Consider the following 25,710-nt stretch of genomic DNA (forward strand, 5'->3'; position numbering starts at 1 on the left):
GATTGTTATTATTATTATGTATTCGAGTATATACGAGACAGAAAGAGAAAAGAAAAATCATCAATAAAATTTTAAATGGAATCATCATCATTAAATTAATACACGAAATGAAAAACGATTCTGAAAACTCTGAAAAAAGCATAAAAAAAAATTGTGGAAAAATCATTTCACTTTTTTGTCCGAAAAAAAAATACATCACCGGTACATTTATATTCATATATAGATATAAAATCAGATCATTGTGAGAAACAAAAATAAAATTGCATAATTGAAAATGAAAATCGAGATTATTGGAAAAAAAAGCGAAAAAAATTTGATGATTTTCAATCAAATGGAATCAAGGAATATTTTTTTTTTGTATGGAATTCCAAATACCAATTGATGATGATGATGGTGATGAGTATCAAGTTTTATTTATAAATTCTGGATTATATGGTGATTGTCTATTGATTCCTGTTGTTGTTGTTGTTATTATTTGGCCATTATTATAATTTTCTTCATCGATTAATGATTGATTTTGTTGTTGTTGAGGTACATTTATATTAATCGTATTGATCATATCATTATTATTATCATTTGTATTTGTAATAGCAATCGATTCATATGGTGGTGGTGGTTCCAACATTGGCATTGTTTGTTCATCATTTATTGATCTTCTTATAGTTGCACCATTTCCGTTATTTTGATTATTATTATAATTATTAGATCTATTTGTAGTGGTAATAGTAGTATTCAATGATGATGCCGGTGGACAACTAGGATCAGGATGATGTGCACGATGATAATTTGTAGAAGAAAGATGTTGATGCTGTTGTTGTTGATGGTATTTATCATTTTTTCTTCGAATACAAAAATAATATAAAATGACCAATATGAATGCCGATAAAATGACCAAAAATATTTTTATTATTATCGACGATAATGAAATACGTTGTGGTTCAGCTTCACCAAGACGTTCACTCCATTGACAACAGGTTGGATGTAATGTATTCGATTGACAACACCAGGATTTTATTCGTGATTCAAATAATCTTGGACATTCGAATACTTCAATTTTTGAAGTATTTGGTAAAATTTGACGACATATTTCACCTTGTACCAGGCCTATATATATATATATATATATATATATTCATTTATTTATATGTAGAATAATCAATCATGTGAATATGGAAAAAATTCAGGAAAAAAAATAGAAAAAAAATCAATATAAATTCATTCATCAAATTAAGGTCAAATGATCATATGTTTTTTTTTTTTTTTTTTGATTGGCCTTGATTGGATGACCGGAACAACAACAATAAAAAAAAATGCAAAAGAAAAAATTGGATCAACTTACCAAATAAACATAATGTTGAAATGATGATGATAAACAATAGAAATGATAATGATGATGATGATGATGATGATGATGTATTTTGATTTTGATTCAATTTAGCTGTATTTGTTGTCAATGTTGATGATTTAATTTGTCTAATAATAATATTTAATCATCATCATCATCATCATCATTGTGATGATAATGATGATTATTATTATGATTATTAACATCACAATACATTTTCGTTGTAAATTTTTGATCAATATATGGTCGATAATAGTAATAGTATGATGATGATGATGATGATGATGATGATCAGAATGTCTGTTTTTTAAACATTTTCTTATATTAATCATTGTCATTTTGGTTCTTTAGTGTGTACGTGTGTGTGTGTGTGTGTGTGTGTGTGTGTGTGTGTGTGTCTGTTTGCTAGCTGTTGGATTTGTTTTTTTTTGTGATTGTGCGTGATTGGCGGTGGTGGTTATCATTAATATATCTCATCCAATCATCATGTGTCACACGTATAAGGATTCTGATTTTTTTTCTACCAAAACAAAATCAGAATTTTTTAAGCAAAAAGAAATACACACACACACACATACCATCATCATCATCATCATCATGATCACTATTTATTATATTCATCAATACAGTGCAGGGTTAATGCAACAATCAATGGCAGATAATAACTTGTGATGTAAAACACACACACACACACACACACTGTGTTATATTAATGATAATAACAACAACAACAACAACAAAAAAAAAATTTCACAAAAAAAACGATAATAATAACAACAGGTAACCACGTTGATGATGATGATGATGGTAACTCATGAACAAAAATTTTACTCCATCCATTTGATGATGGAATAGACTAATGAATGAATGAATGAATGAATAGAAATAAAAAGAGAAAAAAAGATTGTTCAAGGAAATCATCATCGTCATCATCGTCATCATTCACTCAATTCAATTCATTTCACAAAAGCCATCATCATCCTGTATTATTTATTCATTCATTCATTCATTCAATTCATTTATATTTATACGAGATGTATATTTCAACACACACACACACACACACACACACACACACAAAAATTGTATATGGCTCCCAGATAGTTCTATACAAAAAAAAAAATTTCATCATCAACGAAAAAAAAATAGTTTTGCTAGTTCTCACTATATACATACATACATACATTTATACTACTGCTATTTATTTTCCTGTATGGCTAGTTAGTTAGTTAGTTAGTTTGTTTGTTGTTTAATGGTAGAAAATGTTGGACTGGATGTATTATAGATGGAAGCCATCATCATCATCATCATCGAAATGATGATCAGAACAAGTTATATACTCATTGTCGACACACACACACACACACATACTGGGGGGGGGGAGGAAAAAAAGATCGACAAACAAGAAATGAAATGAAATGAACTATGCAAAAAGAAGCAACAAGCTTTAATTTTGTTGTTGTTGTTGTTGTTGTTGATTTTTTTTCATTGAATCTATTTGAAATTTCAAATTGCTTAAATAATAATAATGGTGATGATGTTGTGAAATAATTAATGGATTAACATACAACAACAACAACAACAACAACAACAACAACAACAACAGAAACAGCAACAACAACAATATTCTATGGAGAATGAATAAGAAGTAGCATATAGAAATGTTAAACAGGTTTTGTTTTTTTGTTTTTTTTTTTTTTTTTTGATTTCATCCATCCCAAAAATCAACATTTAATTCATTGTATATGTGTGTGGTTGGCATTCAATCCCATCCATAGAATGATGAAGAATAAGCATATATGTTGAACATGGTGCCTGAACATTCAATTTGCTGGTTATAGTTAAGTTATAGTTTTTGGCGTGAATTAGAGTACACACACACACACACAAACATAAATACTGACACATCATCGTCAATATATATTATATATGGGCGAACAACAAATTGCCAATCCATTTATTTTTTTGAGCCATACATTTTCACACACATTTGTTCTCATTTTTTTTTTTTTTTTTTTTTGGGGTTTTGTTATTGATGACTAACTACTGTCTTGTATTCATAATCACCACTATGTTTGAATCACCCCCCTCTCTCTCTCTCTCTCTCTTCATATTCAACACGTCCCACATTCTAATAAATTAAATTTGGGCGTATTGAAAAAAAAATTACATATACATTCGACAACAACAACAACTCTAACCGAACAAGAATTTTTTTTTATGATTTAAAAATGAACAAATTGACAAGCAAAAACAAAACAACAACAACAAAAAAATCTTTTTATTCAAGAACAAAATGCCATATATTACATACACATACACAAATTCCTTCGATGACAGATTAATTTTTTGTTGTTGTTGTTGTTATTGTTGTTGTTTTTATTCAATTTGAGAATTAGAATCCATATGATGATGATATGTGATGATGATGGTAAATGGTTTTTCATAAAGCACATGAATTTTGAATCTATAATTGGCAAATTTGTTTTTTTTTTCTTTTGTCTCCTCATTCAATACCACTTATTAATTTAATCACATTGTCCGTTTGTTCACTATCCAATGGTCGATATGAATGTAAACGTAAATCAAATGTAGCCATACCGGATGTTATTGTACGTAATGTTGTTGAATAGTTAAATAATTCTGCTAGTGGTACTTGTGCTAATATATGTCTTTCTTCAATCTGTTCGGTTTCTGATGATTGTTGTTGTTGCTGTTGGTTATTATCAGCTGCCATTAATCGACTACGACGTATAGTTAGATCGGAAATAATAGGACCAATAAATTGTTCTGGTGTTATGATTTCAACAAGCATAATTGGTTCCATTAGAATCGGTTTTGATTGTCGTAATGCTTCAAGAATACAATGACTAGTTACATTTGTAATGAATGGTGACAATAATGGTGATGATGAATTGATTTCAAATTCATGCAACAAAATCTGTACATCTACAACTGGAAATGAAAATAATGGCCCATATTCCATTGCTTTGGATACACCGGAATAAATTGCTTTCAATTGCCATGGTCGTATCTGACTAGAAAGATTATGATCTTTTGAATTAACAATTTTCACTATGGTTTCAGCTTTTCGTTTTATATTTTCCATATGATTCAAATCATTTTCATTTTGATCAATATTTTCTGATAATAATAATACATTGTGTTTATTATCAAGTGAACTTAATTTCGATCGAACTTCACAGCTAATTTTCATCTGATTTGAATGGCCACCAATTATTTTTGTTTGTTCCATTGTTTCACGATGATTTTTTGTTATTGTTTCTCTATAGGATACTTGTAATGGACCAGTTTCCACCTGTATACCATATTCACGTTTTATACGATCTTTTATGATCTAAATGAAAAAAAAATTAAATCATTATAAACGGAAAACCATTAAGATTTTTTGTAATTATTACCTCAATATGTAATTCACCCATTCCTTTGATGATCAATTGCTGTGTATTTTGATCATGATTAACATGTAATGATGGATCTTCACGTTGTAAATGATCTAATGCTAGCTCTAATTGTTTGAATTTCGAAACACTTGGACATTCTAATGAACAATAATAAACTGGTTCAGGTATTTCAATACCGGCCAACATTGGTATTTCATTATTGATATCATGATCATTTTCATGCATTGTATGTATCAATGTATCACCAGTAATGGTATTGGATAAACCAGATACGGCAATAATATCACCAATAGTGATCATATTATTTGATATTGATTCTCGAATTGTTTTCGGATTTTGATGATAATGATTTGAAGTAACAGTGGTGGCAGTAATTTCACGAAAATGATCAGCAAATGGACGATAAATTTTTGTAATTTTTTCCATTGATTGTCGATTTAGATTATAAACATTCATACCGGGTGTTAATGAACCAGAATATATACGAAGATAGGTTAATAGACCTAATCGTTGATGATAATGAATTTTAAATGCTAATGCACAAAGATTCGTTGTGGATGTTGGTTTTGTATGATTTCTTGTATAATGTTCATGAAGAATTTGATTTGTACGTGTTTCCATTGGTTCAGGTAGATAATCACAGATTGCATCCAATAATGGCTGTATACCAATATTACGATAAGAACTACCAATCAATAATGGAAATAGTTGTCGTTTTAGGCACGATTTACGTATAGATTTCATTAATTCAATAGGATTAATACGATGAATTTGATCCAATGAAAGTACATGATCGGCTAATGTTTCATCAAAATCACTTAATTTTGATATCAGACATTCACGTTCACGATACATTTCATCACGATATTTTTGATGTTCATCCAGAGTTAAACATTTCGTTGAAAGCTCATTAGATAAAAGACAATGTCTTTGGATTTGTGCGGAGTTGTGATCCAAGTCTAAACGATCATAATGATCTAATGGCCATTGTAGATAATTTCCATTAATTAAATCAATTATACCGGTTAATATGCCTTGTTTTTGTACAGGCAATTGAAGTAATAATGGTTCAATATGAAGTTTTTGTTTTAAACTTTGTAAACATCGATCTAATGATGCATTTGATTTATCCATTTTATTTGCATAGAATAAACCGGGTATATGAAATCGTTGTACTTGACGCCATATTTTTATCGTTTGTGCTTGTACACCGGCTGCTGAATCTAGAACAACTACAGCACCATCTAATACGGATAATGATCGTTCAACTTCGAATGTAAAATCAACATGACCAGGTGTATCGATAATATTGATATGATGTTTTAACCATTGAATTGTTGCTGCAGCCATTGTTATGGTTATACCACGTTCACGTTCCTGATCCATATAATCCATGACTGTATCACCATGATGTACTTCACCAATCTGTGAACTTGAACCGGAATAATAAAGCATTCGTTCGGTTGTTGTTGTTTTACCTGCATCAATATGTGCCACAAGACCAATATTTCGAATTCGTTTAGTCGTTTCGGATGATAAATGGCGAATGACCATTTTCCATCGTGGATCAAATATCAATGATGATGATTTTTTTATCACAAAAATCGATGGCAACATTTTTACGATTAAAAATTTAAAAAAAAAATCGAAAATCAAATAATTCCACTAATAAAAAAAAACAATCATATGTTTACTAGAATTTATTCGATCAGCTCACGCTAGATGGCGTTATAAACGTGTTTTTGCAAAAAAAAATTCCCAAAATCAAAAGTTAGATTCAAAATCATCGAATCATCAATCTATAAAATTATTTATATAGAAAGCTTGAACAAAGACATTAAACACACACACACACACACTAGGCATGCGAACGAACGAATGGGCAAAAAAAAAATCGAAATTGGTTTTTACGACAACTAGAACAAGAATAAAAATAAAGAAAATATAATTTCATTTTCCAGGGCCAGGACACTTGTCATCAACGGGAAAAACAAAAAAAAAAAAGAAAAAAGAATCGATCAAATTGTGAACACAAAGACAACAATGTATATAATGATTAGAATTTCAAGACGAAAAAAAAACAACATACAAACCAAAAAAAAAAAAAAATGAAAAAGAAAAGAAAATGGAAAAATTTTCATCATTTACCACCTGCTCATTGGATTTATTTATTTTTTTTTTTTTTTTTTTTGATCATTGATTGTCATTGTTCTTATAAATGACAATTTTTTTTTTGGAAATTGAAACTTTCATTATCGATCAAAACTCTATTTATCACAACAGAAACAAAAACATACCTAGACACCGGGTGTGTGTGTGTGTGTGTTGAAAGGAAAACTTTTTTTTTGTTTTTTGTCCATTATTAATCAACAAAAATGCCCATTGACCAGTGTCAGTGTGTGTGTGTGTGTGTGTGTGTGTATGGATTCTATGTTTTGATTACAAAGTTTACTTTTTTTTTATTTTGTTCTCTCTCTAACACTCACTCACATTCAATAATAATCTGATCAAAAACTGATATTTTTTTTTTTTTGAAAATTTTTCACTTTCTATCTTTTATTTCATCTTTATCGTTTGATTATCTTTACACGGCAACACCTAGTGTGTTATCAAAACATTTTTGCTGTTTGTTGTTGGATAATGATTGCGAAATATAAAAGTTTTTTTGATTCACTTTTCCAATAGAACGTGATTGAATGAATTTCAATGAAAACACATGTATAAAATACATTGAAGCCAGATGATTTTCATTTACCAAATAATAATGTACATTAACACTTTCAGTGAGTATGTTTTTATGCCAAAAAATTTTCAGAAAATTTCTTTGCCTCTTTCTTTCTTTCTTTCTTTCATTTTTTTTTTTTTTTTTTGGCATCCCCATTCACACTGATCGATCGATGAATATCAAACAATCGTTTTTGTGCAAAAAAAAACATTATATGTAATGACGCCATCATGTATTTTAACCCAGAATAGAATAGAATCGAATAGAATAGAATAGAATTTTTTTTTAATCGATAAATGTTTTTGGGGTTTTGAAAGAAGAGAGCAAGTATAAAAAAAATTACAAAAATTCCAAGGATTTTTTCAGTTGAAAATTTGAAAAATTTAATGACATGGATCATGATGATCATGATGAAAATTGAAAATCTACACGAATCTCGATTATGACTATTTTTTTGTTGTTGTTGTTGTTGTTGTTGTCATTGTTTGATTGTAGAAGAATCCGTGGTATTCAACTATTAATCAGTTTGAATAAAGTTTTGCAAGGATAAACGGTTGAAAATCACTGAATGTTTTTTTTCCCAAATAGAAAATTCTTGATTAGATCTCATTGTATGTGTGTTTGGGTTTGGGTTTGAGTTTTTTTTCCACTGGTTGACAAACCATCATTATCATCATCATCATCACCAGAATACATCATAATCATTGAAGTAAAAAAATAAAAGTGGTAAACGAAATGGCAAGTAACAAACAAACAAACAAACAAACGAATGAATGAACGAAATGAAATGAAAAAAAAAAAATGCCCGAAAGCATTGATCGACCGGTTCGACCTAAATCAATAATCGACACAATCGTGTATATGGTATATTGGTATAGCCAATTGATCAAAATTGCTATGATGATAATAATAATGTATTTTTTTTTTTGCTTCAAAGTACGCGAAAAAAAATCCATATAATGGACAATAAAGATTGATGATTGGCAATATTAATGTCAATATACAATAATAATAATAAGTATTAACGTAAAAAAAAGCAATGAATATTTAAATTAGTTTTTTTTGTTCGCTGCTACTCTTTTTTTTTTGATCAAGTTGAATCCAAATTCCAGAAAAAAAATTCGTCATCCTCATCATCATCATCATCATCATGACGATGAGAATTAATTTAAAGTCAAACTTTTGAATAGCAAAACAAAACAAAAAACAAAAAAAAATTCAATAGAATTTAAATATGAATGAAAAGAACAATAACGAAATAAAATTTTCAATTGGCAATCGAAATTCTCTCTCTCTCTCTCTCTCTCTCTCTCTCTCTCTCTCTCTCTCTCTCTCTCTCTCTCTCTCTCTCTCTCTCTCTCTCTCTCTCTCTCTCTCTCTCTCTCTCTCTCTCGCTCTCGGTGTTTGTTGGGTGTTGGCTACACATCATTAATTTTTATGATGATGATGTATTGGGCGTATCTATTGTCGGTGGGTAGTAGGTGTGTAGCTTTCATTTCTATCGTTTTTTTTTAATCTGATTAAATTGATTTCAACTGAATTTGAATTCGAAAACAGAATTTTTCAATCACAATGACCAAAACAAACTACAAATATATAATGATTGGATTAAATCAATTATATAATCAATTTGAAGAGAAAAACGATGACAAAAACAAAAAACAAAAACAATTTTTTTTGTGATTTAAAAAAAATTCATCGATTCCATTTCCAAAACCAGGACAGAGAAGAAGAATGTAAAAAAAAACTTGACAAATTCTATTCATTCCATTGTAAATTGATGAATTTCCATTTCGCTAATTAATAATAGTATAATAATTATCATGTCAATTCTTTTTTTTTTTTGCTCGGCAGTCGATCAACTTTTTTTCAAACAGAATTTATTCTGGTTCTGGTATTTTTTCGTATCTCAATACCACACACACACACACACGCACACACCCACTAATTATCATTATCCATGCGGACGGGTTTGGTGGTGGTGGTGGTGATGGTGATACCGTACGACTAAATTGGGTTTTATATTTCTTTATTATTATGTACAGATCTAATTAGAATAATCATAATGATGATAATGGCTCAAAGTTTTTTTTTAAAAAAAAAGAAAGAAAGAAACTTTAAACGAAAAAAAAATTGATCAAAAAAAATATATAAATTATGCTCTATAATGATGAATTGAAGAAATAAGACAAAACACCGGAATTAGTGGCGACCCTACACTATTATTACCACCATCATCATCACCACTGCTACCAAAATCACCATCATCATCATCATTACCACAAGAGCCATTATCATCATCATCATCATTTTGTGGGTTATTAATTTTTTCTTTGGATTCTTTCTGGAAAAATTTATTCAAACAAGTTATTATAATGATGATGATGATGATGATAATAATAATAATGTGAATGTGTGTGTTTGTGTGTTTTCCATTTTTTTTTCTCTCTCTCTCTCATTGATTATTATTACCAAACACCCACGCACGAAATCTTGAAAATGTCGGAAAAGAAATGGCAAAAGAAATTTTTTTTTCCAAATCTGATTAGTATCAAGGAAAATTTTTTTTTTTTTTTCGTTTTTCCTATGAACAACAAAAACGTGTGCAGCTCTTTTGTTTTTGCTTGCTGAAAATGGTTATCGATTTGGCAATGGAAATATCTCTAAATACTGGACCATTGGAGCTTTTTGTTTGATTGTATGTGTTCTGGATTTTGTTTTCTTTTCTTTACGATTGTAATTAGCATTAGCATCTTGATTTATGTATAGAAGTGGACAATAACAACAACAACAACAACAACAATAACAACAACAACAGCAGCAACAACAACAAGAAAAATAAACTTCATCAACTTGGATTGACCATTATTATTCTGTTGAATTGAAATGATCATCATTGTCATCATTGAAATTAAATTGAGAAAAAAAAAGAATTTACATATAAAACAAACAGCCAAAAAGAAGAAAAAGAAAAAGAAAAAGAAGAAGAAGAAGAAGAAACTAGGTCAAAATTGTCAATTGATTCATTGGAACTGATTCAAAAAAAAAAACAGCAGCAACAACAACAACAACAACGACAACAACAACAAAAGTTTTGATTCTACTGTCAATATGATTGGTTTTTATACTGTGAATTCAATTCGATTCGATTCAATTCAATTTAATCAAATTCTAGAAACACACACACGCACATAGAGCCCATAGGGCACAAAAATAGTGGCCAAAAATAAATACCATATAATACAACAACAACAATAGTAAATAGGAAATCTGATCTAATAGAAAATTCTAAATGAAATCAAAGAATCAAAGAACTGATGATGATGATGAAAGAAAATAAATCGTAAATGAGAAAAAAAATAACATCATGTCCACCATCAGGCGATAAATAATCTTCTTAAATAACAAAAAAAAACACAGAATTATCATTTATCAAAATTTTAATTCTCAAGAATCAAAAAAAAAAAATTTGATAATTTTTCTCTTATAGATGGCGTATTCTCGTCAATTAAACTAGTTTTATATATCATTTTTTTTTAATTCTGGAAAAATGAAACTTTTGTAACCATTTTTTTTCCATCATCATCATCATCATCATTACATAATCAATAATATAAAATCATTTAATACCGTTATAACGGTTGTAACAACAAACAAACAAACAAACAAAATTTGTTCATCCAACCGATATATGATAGGATCGAATCGAATCGAATCGAATCGGATTGTAATATTTGGATAACGAAAACACAATCATCTGCCAACGAAAAAAAAAAAAAATTCTGGTAATGAGAAAACATTCTTTCATTCTCCTACTCTCTCACCCTACTCATTCATAATGCAATCAACCATTAATAAACGAATTTTTTTCCTTTTCATTTCATCAATATTTTGTCTTTCATTTTTTTCCCCATTCTGTATCTGTTTCTGTTTGTTGGTTTAGAATTTCTACATTGATACATTCTCAATACTGATTCATTTCAATTTCCTATGATGATGTAATCATGATTTGTATCAATCATCGTGGTAAAATAACCGGGAAAATTCGTGAAAAAAAAATTTATTCAAAATGATGACGAGGATGGTAGCAAATGGTTGTTGTTGAAATGATTTTCATGAATTTATAAATCAAACCAAAAAAAATGTATTTTAAATTTAAAATTGATTCATTCAATTTTTTTTTCTCCCAGTGAAATTTCGAAATCAAAAAGAATGGAACCAAATTCTGTGAAAAAAAAGAAGAAAATTCTTGGCCGCTGTTTGTTCCGTGTTTATTTATTTGTATAATAATGAAAAAAGAAAACGAAAATTTTCTCATACGCATAATAGGTATTTCAGGAAAATTTATAAAAATTCATTCATTTTGATTTTCATTTTCATTCTAAATGCACATGATTCATAATGTTTTCATCATCATCTCATCATAAGAATCATATCTTTTTTTCTCTCTTGTCGGTTCCAATCTCATAGTTTCATGTCCTTGTTATTCATTTTCATACGAGTGAAGAATCTGCTTTCAATGGAAATATACAATTCTATATGACATATATCATTGTTTGGTGTGAGTGTGTGTGTGTGTGTGTGTGTGTGTCTGTGTATATTCATGTCCTACGACCTCGATTCTTTTCTACTTCATTTTTAGGATTTCATTTTATTTTTTTTTTTCATTTTCTCGGCTTTTCGGTCCATGTTTTTTCCGGCCTTACTCATTTTTTATAAATGCATGAATGAATGAATATGATTCAAGTAGCTATATATATGTATAAAATGAATAACAATAATAATGACAACTCCCCTTTTTTATAAAGATTTTCCTGTATGTATGTGTATGTTTTTCGGGATATCCGATATATTTCTTGTTGAAAATGTCCTTGGAACCTCTATATTTTTTTGATTGCTGCAACTTTGTTGTCTATATTTATATTTGTTGTTGTTGTTGTTGCTTATGCTTGTGATGGCTGTTAGAAGTAGCATTGAAATCAATGAGGAATAACCATGATGATGGTGAACAAAAAAAAAAATTTCTGGATCCAATTCAGGACAAAATCCCAAGGACAGGCCATCATCATCACAACCACCACCACCACCAGCACCATCACCATCGCCATTATCAGAATATTATGGATCCATGATAAGAGGTACAAAATTAAAAGTAGCAGCAATCAAATGAAAAAAAATGTGATAAAATAGTGCAAACAATGTTTATTGGCCATTGACTGGCGTCCAACTAACTAACTAACCTAACTAAAAACAACCGACAACCCAATTCAATTGTGATATTTTTGTATAACGCATGCACTGATAACCCAATTTTTTCTTTCTGAACTGAAAATTATTACATAACAGTGTGCCTCTTTGTGTGTGTGTGTGTATATAGTTCAAGATTAGAAAATAAAATTGGTAGTGAGGGTATTGTGTTCGAAACGGTAAATATTTTTTTTTCCTTTTTCTTTCACAAAAATACATTCTAGGAGCCATCAGAATTAGTAGTGGTCTGAGCTATATATATATGGGGATAGTTCCAATTGGTACGGTAATCGTAATAATTACTGGTAGTGGTGGCGACAAATATAGGTTTTTATTATTTCCCCTTTCTCGATTTTTTTTTGGGTTTTGTTGAAAAGAAAATTTGTTTCATCATTCTGTATTTGAAACCCCCCTTACATACCACTATCATAGAATTTTTGGTTATCAGAACCTAATTGTGATGGTGGTATGTTGATGTTCGTTCAGCCACTTCATTTTTTTTTTGAGGCTCCCAACTTTTTTTTTTTGATTGTATTATACACACACATTATTAGTGTGTGTATTATGGTGGTTGGTTGTTTTTTTAGTTTTTCTCAATTTTATTCACAATCCTCCTCTACCACCCTAATCCCTCTTTACTTTACATTCTTGAAAAAGCGGTATTTTATCGTTCAACATCCAATTGGGTCGTTTGTTCACAAAATTTGGGTTTTTTTACTCACCCACTATGTGTATGTGTGTGTGTGTGTGTGTGTGTGTGTTTGTTTGTGCATTCATCATCATATTTCATCATCATCATCATAGGTTCGGTCGGTTGGGTTTGGTTTGGGTTTTTCTTTCGGACTTAAGTTTTTCTTTTATTCTGTTGCTCCCTCTTATTCTTCCCCTTACTTGTTCTTTATCTTTATCATATGAATGTGTGTTTTTTTTCTGTCAATCTTTGAATGCATTTCTTAAAAACTTTTTCTCGATTTGGTCAGCATTTTTTTCCCATTGTTTCATTGTTTTTTTTTTGTTTTTGTTTTTTTGTTTTTGTAAATCATTTTTGAGTGAATTATGTTGAATGATGATGATGATAATTCAACCTATGAATCATCATCATTATAGAAATCACCATCATTGTCATTTTTATCATTAATAATTTGCCACTAAATGTTATCACTTTAATTCAATGGAAAAAAGGAAAAAAACAAGAAAAAAACGATACAAAACTTCTACAACAACAACAACAACAACAACAACAACAACAACAACAACAACAACGACAACAACAAAAAAACATCATCACATCACAGACATACAGACAGACACATGATCTAGCGATGATAACAACGATTTCAATTTATTCATCAATCAGATTGAGATCATCATCATAATCACATCAACATTTCACATTGGTTAAAATTATATTATAATTGTGTTCAAGAAAAATAAATTTAAAAAAAAATCCAAACAAATCAGCCAAAAATTAAATACTTATCATCATCATCATCATCATCAAATATCACAAATATTATAGCTTGTGCTTGTGGTGTGTGTGTGTGTGTGTGTGTGTATTTTCATTTGTGTGAATCTGGTGGCTTGTCGTTGTTATTCATTAAATATTTAGGAGAAGGAGTATAATCAATCAATATCAATGATTATAATAAGTGACTATAAATCAACATAAAATCATAAATCGATGGTCCATCAATAACCGATTTTTTGTTTTGTTTTTTGATTTTAATTTGATGATGAAAACAATTTGGCTAATAATGATGATGAACCAGAAAAAGGTAAAATATTTGAATTTATATATCAACAACAACAACAACAACCCAAAATTGAGATTTTTTAATCATCATTGTTATTGTAGTTTTTGTTTGTGTTGTTTTTTTTCCATGGAAAAAGTTTCTTGTTTTCTCTCTCTCTCTCTCTGTCTCTCTCCATAAATTGAATTGAAATTTTTATTTTCATTGTTATTGTTGTTATTGTTGTTGTTGTTATTTTAAACAACAAAAACAACAAGAGGCGAAAAAATATTCAAAAAGCCTAGACAAACACACACACACACACACGTGCTAGAATAAATATAGAATCCTTTAATCATGATGATGATTTTCCACTGAATTATAGATTTCAATGTTTCAGTGTGTAGGCGAATGATCCAAAAAAAAAAAAAAAAAAATACTGAGAATTTCGTTAGCTAAAAATAACCAGGTGAAAAAAAATCAAAGAAAAATCACAGGTCCCTTGTGTGTGTGTGTGTGTGTATGTGTGTGACGATATTATTCGGTCTAAAAATAACGAAATTGATGAAAAAAATTGATAAATTTTTCGACAATTTTAAATTGAAATTGAAATTGTTTTATTTTGCCAGTAAATTTTTAAATAATAAAAAAAACAAAAAACAAAAAAAAATTCTGTCCAAAAATATCGTTAAATAATAATAATAACGGAAATCATTCAAACATACATATATTTTGTCTACTGTGTAACTGCTACTACTACTGCTACTACTACTACAATTACAATAGGCTAGATTTCTGAATTTTTATCATCATTATTTTCATTATAATTATTACTACTATTTTCAAGAATAGATATGGATCATCATTGTCGCTGATGTTATTATTGATTAGATCGATCACAATCAATCTATCGATCGATAAATAGATAGATAGATAGATAGAATAGGCTAGATCGATCGATCAAAAAAAGATCAATCAAATAATTTATCATTTTTTTTCAACTTTTTTTCAACTACAATCTTAGTGACATTTTCTCTCCGTTACGTATACATGTGTGTGTTATGGACGGAAATGACGGATTGTTTTGTTTTGTTTTTCATTGTTAATTTTAAAAATTTTAAAAAATTTTTTTCATCTCTTGCCCTTTGAGATCTGATGATGAACATATAAAAAATTCATAAAGTTTCATTATTTTGTTACAAACACAATCAAAATGAATGGAGAAAAAAAAACAAATTCCAAAAACAAGAGAGTGAAAAATATTTTTAAAATAATAATGATGATGACCATTTTTTTTTTTTTTGACCTTTTACAAATTGATTCTAATTATTTATTTATTTGTTTTGTTTTCTGTCTTTCAATTTTTTCCACTTTTCCTGAACAATTTCTTTCTGGGCAATTTTCTCCGAAAATTTTTTTTCGTCACAACTATTATATTGGGTTTCAACAAATGAATAGTAAATCGACAACAAGAACAGGAAATTCTGGTCTCATCACTATAAGCAACGTGGATGTGTGTGTGTGTTCCATTAGTTTGAAAGTGTAAATCAATCAATTAATTCATGTTTCAGTGTGTAGTCTGATGCACACATCAATCCAAGAAAAAAAAATATAACGAGAAAACAACGACAACAACAACAACAACAATATCAAAAGAATTTTCGTTCCATTTTACTTTTCTTCGACAAAGGTGGAATTCATTCTCGCTTTTTCGTCATTCATATCACTGCCAAGAATTTTTTGTTTTTTTTTCATTTTTTCACATCCTAATCATCATCAACATTATATATCACCATTATTATTGATGACAAACGACCACACAATCAATGACTACTAATTCAAAATAATAGCCAATATATATTCAGAATATTTCCGGAAAAGTTCAACAAATTCACTTTTCATTTGTTGTTGTTGTTTTTTTTTAAATTTACACACCAAACTATATCTACCACAGAATCTTTGACACAAACGCATATAAATTCCAACTGCCAATGTCAATCGATTCATGGAAATCTGGAAAAAAAATTTTAGCCACATTTTTTTCCCAAATGCTTAATCGATTCAATTGTTTGCCCGTTTGATTTTGATTTACACATATACAATCCACAGAAATTGTTTTTGTTTTGAAAAACAAAAAATTATTGAATAGAAAAAAATGTATGGCGGTGGTACAACAACGGCTGGCCTACATGGTGGCCAAGTAGCCGGTAGTATGATGGATCCATTAACTGGTGGTCCGGTAGGTGGTGTCGGTCCACCCGTTGGTGGTATATCACAACATGGTGGTTACGGAAGTGTTGTTGGCCCGGGTGGTATGACCAGTACAGGTGCCCGTACCCGTTCATTACGACGTTCAATGGGTGATGTTGCACCATTCGGTGCTGGTGGTCCTGTTGGTGGTTCACCATCAAAACCTGCCTATGCAATGAATCATTCAATGTCACAACCACCATCAGCACGTGGATCGCCCATCGGTTTTGGTTCACGTGGTCTAATGTCACCTACATCAAGACATCGTAGTAGTGTTGGTATGGGCGGTAATACAGCTAGTGGTGGTCGTCTTCCATATGGTGTATCAAGATCACATAATAATTCTCCATTAACATTACCGGCGGAACATTTACCACAATCATTGAGTACCTCATCAGCATATGGTCATGGATTTCCTGCCTATTATGATGATCCAGGAAGTCCAGGTATGATGGACGGTATAATGGGCGGTACAGGTGGTGGTCGTGCAATGCATCGTGGAATGGCCAACAGTAGACGAGCACCATTGCGAAGTTATCATTCAATCGAACGTGAACCTGGTTATCGTGATCGGTCATTTGATCGTATGGCTGGTGTCGATACAGTACGGTCAATACGCCAACGTGATCGTTCATTAGATCGTGCCCTTTATTCGCGTGATGATCCATCGGCACCATATGGACGTGATCCATTATTATTAGATGATCCAATTGGTTATGGTAGAGATCCATTAATGAATCCAACTACCGGACGTACAGGTGGTCTTATGCATGGTATTGGTGGTGGTGTTGGTGTTGGTCAAACTGGAATCGGTGTTATGCCTTATGGACCAGCTGGTACTGGTCTACCACCTACTAGTGGACGTTTATCGGCAACAAACGATCAATTTATAATGGAATTACAAGCACGATTAAATGATCTACAAATACAATATAATCATGTTAAAAGAGAGCTAGAAGCAACAACACAAAAATTAGCATCATGTATGCATAGTATAAAAACATTTTGGAGTCCAGAATTAAAAAAAGAACGTGCCCTACGTAAAGAAGAAGCCGCCAAATATGCCTTGATCAATGATCAGCTTAAAATATTACGATCAGAAAATCAGGTAAATATAATCATCATCATCATCATGATGATTCGAAATTTCAATATTTCAATCATTAATAATGAAAATTTAAATTATATTTTCGTTTGTATATATGTATATTAATAGAAACAAGCTGCATTGATACGACAATTGGAAGAAGAATTACGGATAGCTAATATGCGTAATCCGGATCATGATATACAACAACATTTGGACGCTATTTATATGGAAAAAGAACACATGTCCAAAGAAATTTATCTACTTCGTGAAACGAACAAGGTGATTTTGATTCTAATTTTTTTTTTCTAATGATTTCGTTTGCTCGTTTATTTTTTTCGAATGAAAAAAACACACATACACACAGAGCAATCTAGTGGCCAAAATTGTTATTAACTATTGGTTTTTCAAAAAAAAAAAAAAAAAATTTATTTTTTCTCTTAGGAATTGGAATTACGTATTGAGACACAGAAACAAACATTAGCTGCACGTGATGAATCGATAAAAAAATTAATGGACATGATGCAAGCAAAAGGTTATAGTTCAAAAATAATGGAAGAAGAACGTATTGAATATGAAAGATTACGAACAAGAAATATTGAGCTTGAAACAAGACTTAGACATTTGGAAAATGTACTTGAAACAAAAGAAAAAGAAATATTAAAGGTAATCGATTTTTTTCTTTTTAATCTAATTGAACAAATTGATTGTTGATCATTGTGTTTTTCATTTTAACTTATAAAGAATCAAGAATTGAAATTAGAATTATCGAAACGTGATCAAGAAATATTGGCATTAGGTGCCAAAATGAAAACATTGGAAGAACAACATCAAGATTATCAACGACATATTGCCGTGTTGAAAGAATCATTGATTGCTAAAGAAGAACATTATAGTATGCTACAGGCTGATGTAAGTGTTTTTTTTTTTGTTTGTTTCGATTTGGTTTCCAATTATCCAGATGACCACTGTATATGTTTATTCTATAGGTGGAAGAATTACGTTCACGATTAGAGGAAAAGAATAAATTGATTGAAAAGAAAACACATCAAACAATGATGACATCACAGGATCGTAAACAAATGAATCAAGAAATACAAGAACTAAGAGATCATATTGAAATTAAAGATCGTAAAATAAATGTTCTACAGCGAAAGGTTTGTGATTTGTGAATGAATCAATGAATGAAATGTTTCAATGGCATTTTTGTTTCTATTTCATAGATTGAAAATCTCGAAGAATTATTGAAAGAAAAAGACAATCAAATCGATATTTGTCGTGCAAGATTGAATGCAATCCAAGCACATCATTCAACATCGGAAGGTGCATTAACCAGCCTAGAGGATGCTATTAGCGATAAAGATAAACAGATATCTAATCTAAGAGAACAACGTGATCGTGCCGAACAAGAACGTAATGAAGAAAGAGATATACATGAACGACAGATTGCTGAATTTAAAATGAAATTTCATTCAGTGGAAAATGATTTGGAAAAATTACAGGTACATTAATACATTTATGAATTCATTTCCGATTTATTTAGAATTATTTTTTTTACGTTCAAAAAATTCTAGATTCGTTTGGAAAAAAGTCTTTCGGAAAAAGATCGTGTTGAAGTAAAATTAGAAAATTCACAATCCGAATTGGGTAAATGTAAAGCTGAATTAGATAAATTACAATCAGAATCATGGCGTATGCAAACAGAAATGGATCGTTTGAAAAGTGAAAATGCACGTTTCATACTAGAAAATGATCGTTGTCGTGAACAATTGGAACGATTGAAAGAACATGCAACAACTGGACCAACTGGTGGTGGTCCAGGTACAGCCAGCACGGCAACCGGTACAACAACCGGACATTGGGAACGTGATTCATCACGATTCACTGAAACACGTGAATGGGATCGTGAACGTGAATTAGCAACCGGTTCGAAAACAAGTGGTTATTTTAGTTCAACATCATTAAAATCTGCAGAAGAAATTGAACGTTTGAATGAAAAATTGGAAAAAACACAACAAGAATTACGCCGTGCACAGGCTGAATTACGTATGAATCAATCGGATCAGGATCGTGCACGTGCTGAATTGGAACAACAACAAGAAAAATTAGAACGATCACAAGGTGAAATATATCGTTTGAAAGCAAAGCTAGAGAATGCATTGACAGAAAAAGAGAATCTACAAGAAGAATACGAACGTGTACAATCAACAGTGACACGTGCACAGATAGAAAAAGAATCAGCATTGGGGGACGTAGAGAAATCTCGTCAAGAAGTCGAAAGGTTACATTCGCAATTAGTTAAAGAACAAATGAAAGCGGAAAAAGCACAGATTGCCTTGGATAAAGGTTCAAGTAGATTTTGATCATTTACATGAAAAATTTGAAAAAATTCAAACAGAATTACGTAAAGTACAGCCAGAAAAGGAAAGATATCAAGCTGAAATTGACCAACTACAGCAACAGATACAACAACAACGTGAACAAATGCAACGATTTCAATTGGAACGTGAACAAGCAATGATGGAGGTGGACAAATCAAAAGAACGTTTTGAACGTCAACAACAACAGATGCGTAATTATCAAAAGGAAAAAGAAATGTTACAACAAGAATTGGAACGTATGAAAGAACGGCTTGAACAACAGCGGCTACAAATGGCTAAAATACATAAAGAAAAAGAAAATTATCAAGCCGATGTTGAAGTGCTTCGTGAACGATATGAAAAAGCACAGAAAATGATTGATAAAAATAAACATGAACATGAACAACGTGATTCTGAAATTCGAACCATGAGAGAAAAAATGGAAAAAATGTCATTACAAATGCAAAAACTACAAGAAGATCGTGAAATTGTTCGTGTAGAAAATGAAGTTTTACTTGAAAAAATTGATCGTACACAAGCAGAATTTGTTAAAATGCAAGCAAAAATGGATCAAAATCAAACTGAAATGGAACGATTACAGATTGAATTGGAAAAAGCACAAACAATAGCAACAAAAGCTAAAGAAGATCAGAAACGTGCACAAGAAGAATTTGAAGGCTTACAGGATATTTATGCACGTACCAATTCAAAATTAATTAAATGTAAAGATTCGGAAGAAAAATTACGTACAGAATTAGAAAAAGCATTAATGGACTGTGAAGTATTGCGAGAACGATATGAAAAAGCACAAAGTGATATACGGCGATTACAAATGGAAAAAGATAAATATCAAACCGATTGTGATCGTATGGCACATGAATTAGAACGTATTCATAATCAACGTGCATCAACAATGTCGACACATGAAAAAACTCAGGAAGAAATACAACGATTACATATCGAATTGGAAAAAATGTATGAAAAATCGGAAAAATCCATTGCCGAATTGCGTAAAGTACAAACGGAAAAAGAAAGAGTAATTATGGAAAAAGAAACATTACAGGCTGAATTAGAACGTGTACAATCACAAGTGGTTAAATATCAGAATACATCGGATAAAACACATTTAGAATTGGAACGTGCACGTATTGAATTAGAAAAATATAAAGATCGTTTTGAAAAGATTAAAATAGATTTTGATCGTTGTGCAGCGGAAAAAGAACGTTTCTTTAAAGAATCACAACGTTTACAGACTGATGTGGAAAGATATCGTATGGAACGAATGTCTAGCCAACAGCTTGAAGCACAGGCAATGGAAATTAAAGCATTGTATGTTGAATTGGAAAAAACACGTGAACGATATGAAAATGCACGTACAGAATTGCAACGGCTACAAGAATTACGTCAACAACAAGAATTAGATGTTGAAGCATTGAAACGTGAATTAGATGCATCAAGAATGCGTTTAGAACGTAACAAAACATCGGAAGAAAAACAAAAAGCTGAAATTGAAAAAGCAATGATTGAATTTGAAAAGATTCGTGATAAAATGGAAAGAAATCAGATTGAATTGCAAAAAATAACTAAAGAACGTGATCAATTAGTTGTGGAATTGAAACAAATGCAAATGCGGCTACAGAAACAGGATTCTGTTTCTGGTTCCAAACAACAACAACTACAGCAACAACAAGGTCCAATTGTTGCACAACAAGCTGAGAAACAGAAATCACAACAAGAATTACAACAACAATTGCAACAACAACGTGAAGAATTACAGCAAAAATTCCAAGGTGAAATTGGAAAACTTAAACAACATTTAACCAAAGCTGAAACTGATCTACAGAAAACGCATGGTGAAAATCAACGATTACAAATGGAAATTGAAAGCCTTAAACAAGATACTGGTGAATTGCATACATTCATTGAAAAATTGCAACAAGCGTTAACGGAAAAGGAAAAATCATTACAACAAGCTCAACAACAGCAGCAAGGACCACAACCTCAGCAGCAGCAGCAGCAACAACAACAACAACAACAGATTCAACAACAACAAAAAATAATCGAACAACAACAGCAAAAAGTTCAACAATTACAAGATGAAATGAAAAAAATGATGAAAAAATTAGATCAATCTGATCAAGAGATGAAAAAATGTCTAGATGAACGTGATCGTTTACGTTATGAACTGGATGAATTGTCTGCTGTATATGAAAAAGTTGTCAAATCACAACAGGAACAATCAGCAATATTAATACAACAAGCATCACAAGCAAAACAACAAACTGGAACGCCAGGTATGCCGATTCAACAATTACAACAACAACAGCAACAACAAACAAATGAAAAAATGGCACAACAAGAACAAATGATACAACGTTTACAAGCAGAAGTGATAAAATTAGAAAAACAATTAAAACAATGTGAAACAGAGAATAAAGAATTGAAACAAAAATTGGAAAAATCATTGGCAGCAATACATAAATTACAGGAACAATTACATGAATCTAAACAACAACAACAACAACATCAACAACAACAACAACAACAACCAGCATTAGCTCAAGCATCAGCAGCTGGTGCACCAGCAATAAATCAACAAAATCAACAACAGATTGAAGCTATACAGAAATTGAATGAAGAATTAAAGAATCAGATACAACAACTGCAAAAACAGCAAGGTGTCAATGCTCAAGGTGTACAACAGCAGCAACAAAAATTAACCGATGAAGTGAATCGATTACGTGCTGAATTAGAAAGACAACGTTCAGAGAATAAAAAATGGACACAAGAAGCAGATCAGCTACGTAAACAATTGGAACGGTCACAGAATGAGAAAAAAGGTTTTGAAGTTGAACGTGAAAGATTCCAAAGTCAATTGGAAAAATTAGTGAATGAACTTAGTCAACGTGAGGTAGGGTTTTTGATTTTTGATATAAAATTTTCAAGTTTTTTTTCTAAAATTTTTTTTTTCAATATTACAGAAAGAGATACATGTACTGAAACAGGATGCAAATCAAATGAAATCGAAATTACAGCAACAACAACAACAACAGCAACAGAATATAACACAATCACAAACAGATTTGGATGCTGTACAGAAAAAGCTTGATGAACAACAAAGAATTTTGGCTGAAAGTGAACAATCATTGAAAAAACGACAGGCAGATGTGGATCAATTGGAAATTCAATTACAACAAGCATTGAAACAGGCACAAGCCGGTGGCAGTGGTGGTGCTGCTAGCAACGGCCCAAGCAGCCGAAGTTGAAGCTAAAACTAAACAAATTCAACAACAGCAGACAGAAATTGATAAACTAAGAAAACGTTGTACTGATCTGGAGAAAGAAAAACAGAAACTAGAACAAGAGCTAAGAAAAAGTCGTGAAGAAGCTAAAATTATTCAAACAGAATTGGAAAGAATATTAAAGATAATGTCAACAATGGAAGAGGAAAAATTTGCTTTAAATAAACAAATACAGGATCTACAACAGTAAGTGATAAGTGAATTGAAAGTTTTTTTTTCATTAAAATTGATTTTTAAAAATAAATAAATTTTTAGCCAATTAAAATCAGCAACAGCAGCAGCTACAACGGCACAACAACAAACAACAACAGCCGTATCCGCTTCAGTTTCCAAACAATCTCAAGGTCCATCATCACATCCTGTTAGTCAACAACAACAACAAACAGCTAAACAACAACAATCTAAAGGTGTTCCACTTTCTTCACGACAACAACAACAACCACCACAGGCACATCCACCATCACATCCACAACAACAAAGTGTTAAACAATCTGGTCCTCAACAACAACAACAACAACAACCGACAAAAACGCCTGGACAACAACAACAACAGCAACCAATTCGTCAACCTGGTCCACAACAACAACAACAACGGCCACAAGGTCCACAACAACAAGGTCCAAGACCTATGCAACAAGGTGCTGGTCAAGCACCACGTGGACCAGCACCAAGACCACCACCTCAACAGCAGCAGCAGCAACAACAACAACAACAAAAACCATCACAACCAAGTGTAAGTTTTATATTTTATCATATTTTAAAAATAAACTCATGATTTATTTATCGTTATAGGCGGCACAACAAGCAGCTTCTGGTGCTGCAAGTTTCTTTTCCAATTTTTTCTAATCATCATCATCATCATCATTAACAATGAAAATAAGCAAAAAAAAAATGGCTAAACATCACAATTATGGCTGCCATTTTATTTACCATCATTTATTGGCCATCAATCAATCATCAAACACACACACACACAAAATACCCATGCAAAATAACCGGATCATTAAATGAATTTCTTTCTCTCTTTCATTCTCTCTTCAACACACATTTCCATTTTATCATATTCAATGTTTTACTTTTATTCTAATCTCATATATATTATACGTGTGTGTGTGTGTTTGTGTATTTGTGTTTGTGATTGTTTCCGTTTGTTTGCTGTTTATATTCTAATTGAGTGTGTCTGTGTGTGTGTGTGTGTGTGTGTGTTTGTTTGTCATCATTATTTCTGCAGTGTTATTTGTACTATATAGATATTATCATCATAATCATAATCATCGTCGTTATTATTTATCCATTTATAATTGAATAATAATTTATATATCACCAAACATAAATAGTCATTGCATAATATACTGTTCAATCAATCAATCAATCAATCATCATCATCATTACATTTTATTCTTGCTTTTTATTTCTTTTTTTTTGAGAAAAATTATTATTGTATACAAACTAATTGATTGTTGTTGTCGTTGTTGTTGTTGTTGTTGTTGTTATTTAACCATTTCATTTTAATGCATCATCATTTTATTCAGAATAAATATCACACCTTTTTTCCCATTTATACACACACACACACACACACAAACATTGTCATCATCATTATGATCGTTCATTAATGAATCCATACACAATGGCAACAACAACAACAACAAGAATAAAAATAAAATTGTTACAAAATAGAAAATCAAATGATCACCTGATTCAAAGTACAAACAAAACAAAAAAAATTAATTTTTCTCTTTCCAATTTCATTCATTCATTCATTCATTCCGTTTGAATTTTATTGATTTTCAAACAAACAAGCAAACAGAAAAAATTTGTCGTTGGTTAATTATTATAATTATTATTGCATGACAAAAAAAATTGATTAATTAATTAATTAACTCATTTATCATGATAATAACATAACATTATTATATACACAAAGATCATCCCCACCCCCACCTACACACACACACACACACACCTACAAACACATTTTGTTCATATCATATATACACATCCCCAACCACAACCAAATTGCCCAAACAACCAGATTTTTCAATCTTTTTGATTGCCATCGTTCGTTTATTTCTTTGATGGTTGTCGTTGTTTTCAATATTTTTTTTCTTTTTTGTTTTGTTTCAGTTTCTTTTGTCAGTTTTTGTTTTCATTTCGTTAAATTTAAATTTATTAAATAATACCTATTACTTAATTAATAAAATAATTATTTGATTCTACAAGTTTAAATATCAAAAAA

The 25,710-nt window shown here is 30.7% G+C and overlaps 2 protein-coding genes across 4 annotated transcripts; one reads left to right on the forward strand and one right to left on the reverse strand.

The window, feature by feature from the left end:
* Window positions 1-3,544: 3,544 nt before the first annotated feature.
* On the reverse strand, window positions 3,545-6,467 carry mRRF2 (mitochondrial ribosome recycling factor 2). Of its 3 annotated transcripts, none has more exons than XM_075731594.1 (3): window positions 6,249-6,329; window positions 4,768-6,195; window positions 3,545-4,703 (listed from the first exon to the last, which is right to left on the reverse strand). In XM_075731594.1, the coding sequence occupies exons 1-3, from the start codon at window positions 6,252-6,254 to the stop codon at window positions 3,852-3,854; spliced, it is 2,286 nt and encodes a 761-aa protein (XP_075587709.1). In that variant the 5' UTR covers window positions 6,255-6,329; the 3' UTR covers window positions 3,545-3,851. The 3 variants fall into 3 exon arrangements, with proteins under 3 accessions (XP_075587709.1, XP_075587710.1, XP_046919422.2); XM_075731595.1 differs by having other exon boundaries at window positions 4,768-6,202; window positions 6,249-6,289; XM_047063466.2 differs by having other exon boundaries at window positions 4,768-6,467.
* Window positions 6,468-13,447: 6,980 nt separating this feature from the next.
* Window positions 13,448-25,661, forward strand: LOC124499136 (uncharacterized). Its single transcript, XM_075731507.1, is given in 13 exon segments — window positions 13,448-14,517; window positions 15,931-17,830; window positions 17,939-18,091; window positions 18,254-18,475; window positions 18,554-18,721; window positions 18,799-18,966; window positions 19,033-19,311; window positions 19,384-20,151; window positions 20,153-23,080; window positions 23,151-23,400; window positions 23,471-23,657; window positions 23,727-24,204; window positions 24,264-25,661. Coding segments are annotated over 12 exon segments (6,858 nt in total). The 5' UTR covers window positions 13,448-14,517; window positions 15,931-16,627; the 3' UTR covers window positions 24,318-25,661.
* Window positions 25,662-25,710: the final 49 nt, after the last annotated feature.

The sequence above is a fragment of the Dermatophagoides farinae genome, chromosome 5, assembly GCF_024713945.1.
Source record: "Dermatophagoides farinae isolate YC_2012a chromosome 5, ASM2471394v1, whole genome shotgun sequence".
In the NCBI taxonomy this organism is placed as follows: Eukaryota; Metazoa; Arthropoda; class Arachnida; order Sarcoptiformes; family Pyroglyphidae; genus Dermatophagoides; species Dermatophagoides farinae.

What these genes read in the sequence shown, in the direction of transcription:
- mRRF2 (XM_047063466.2), bottom strand. Translation starts at nt 6,387, where the DNA reads ATGTTGCCATCGATTTTTGTGATAAAAAAATCATCATCATTGATATTT. An exon ending in TGGGTGAATTACATATTGAG is followed by an intron (nt 4,704 to 4,767) that starts GTAATAATTACA and finishes TTTTTCATTTAG; the next exon opens with ATCATAAAAGATCGTATAAA.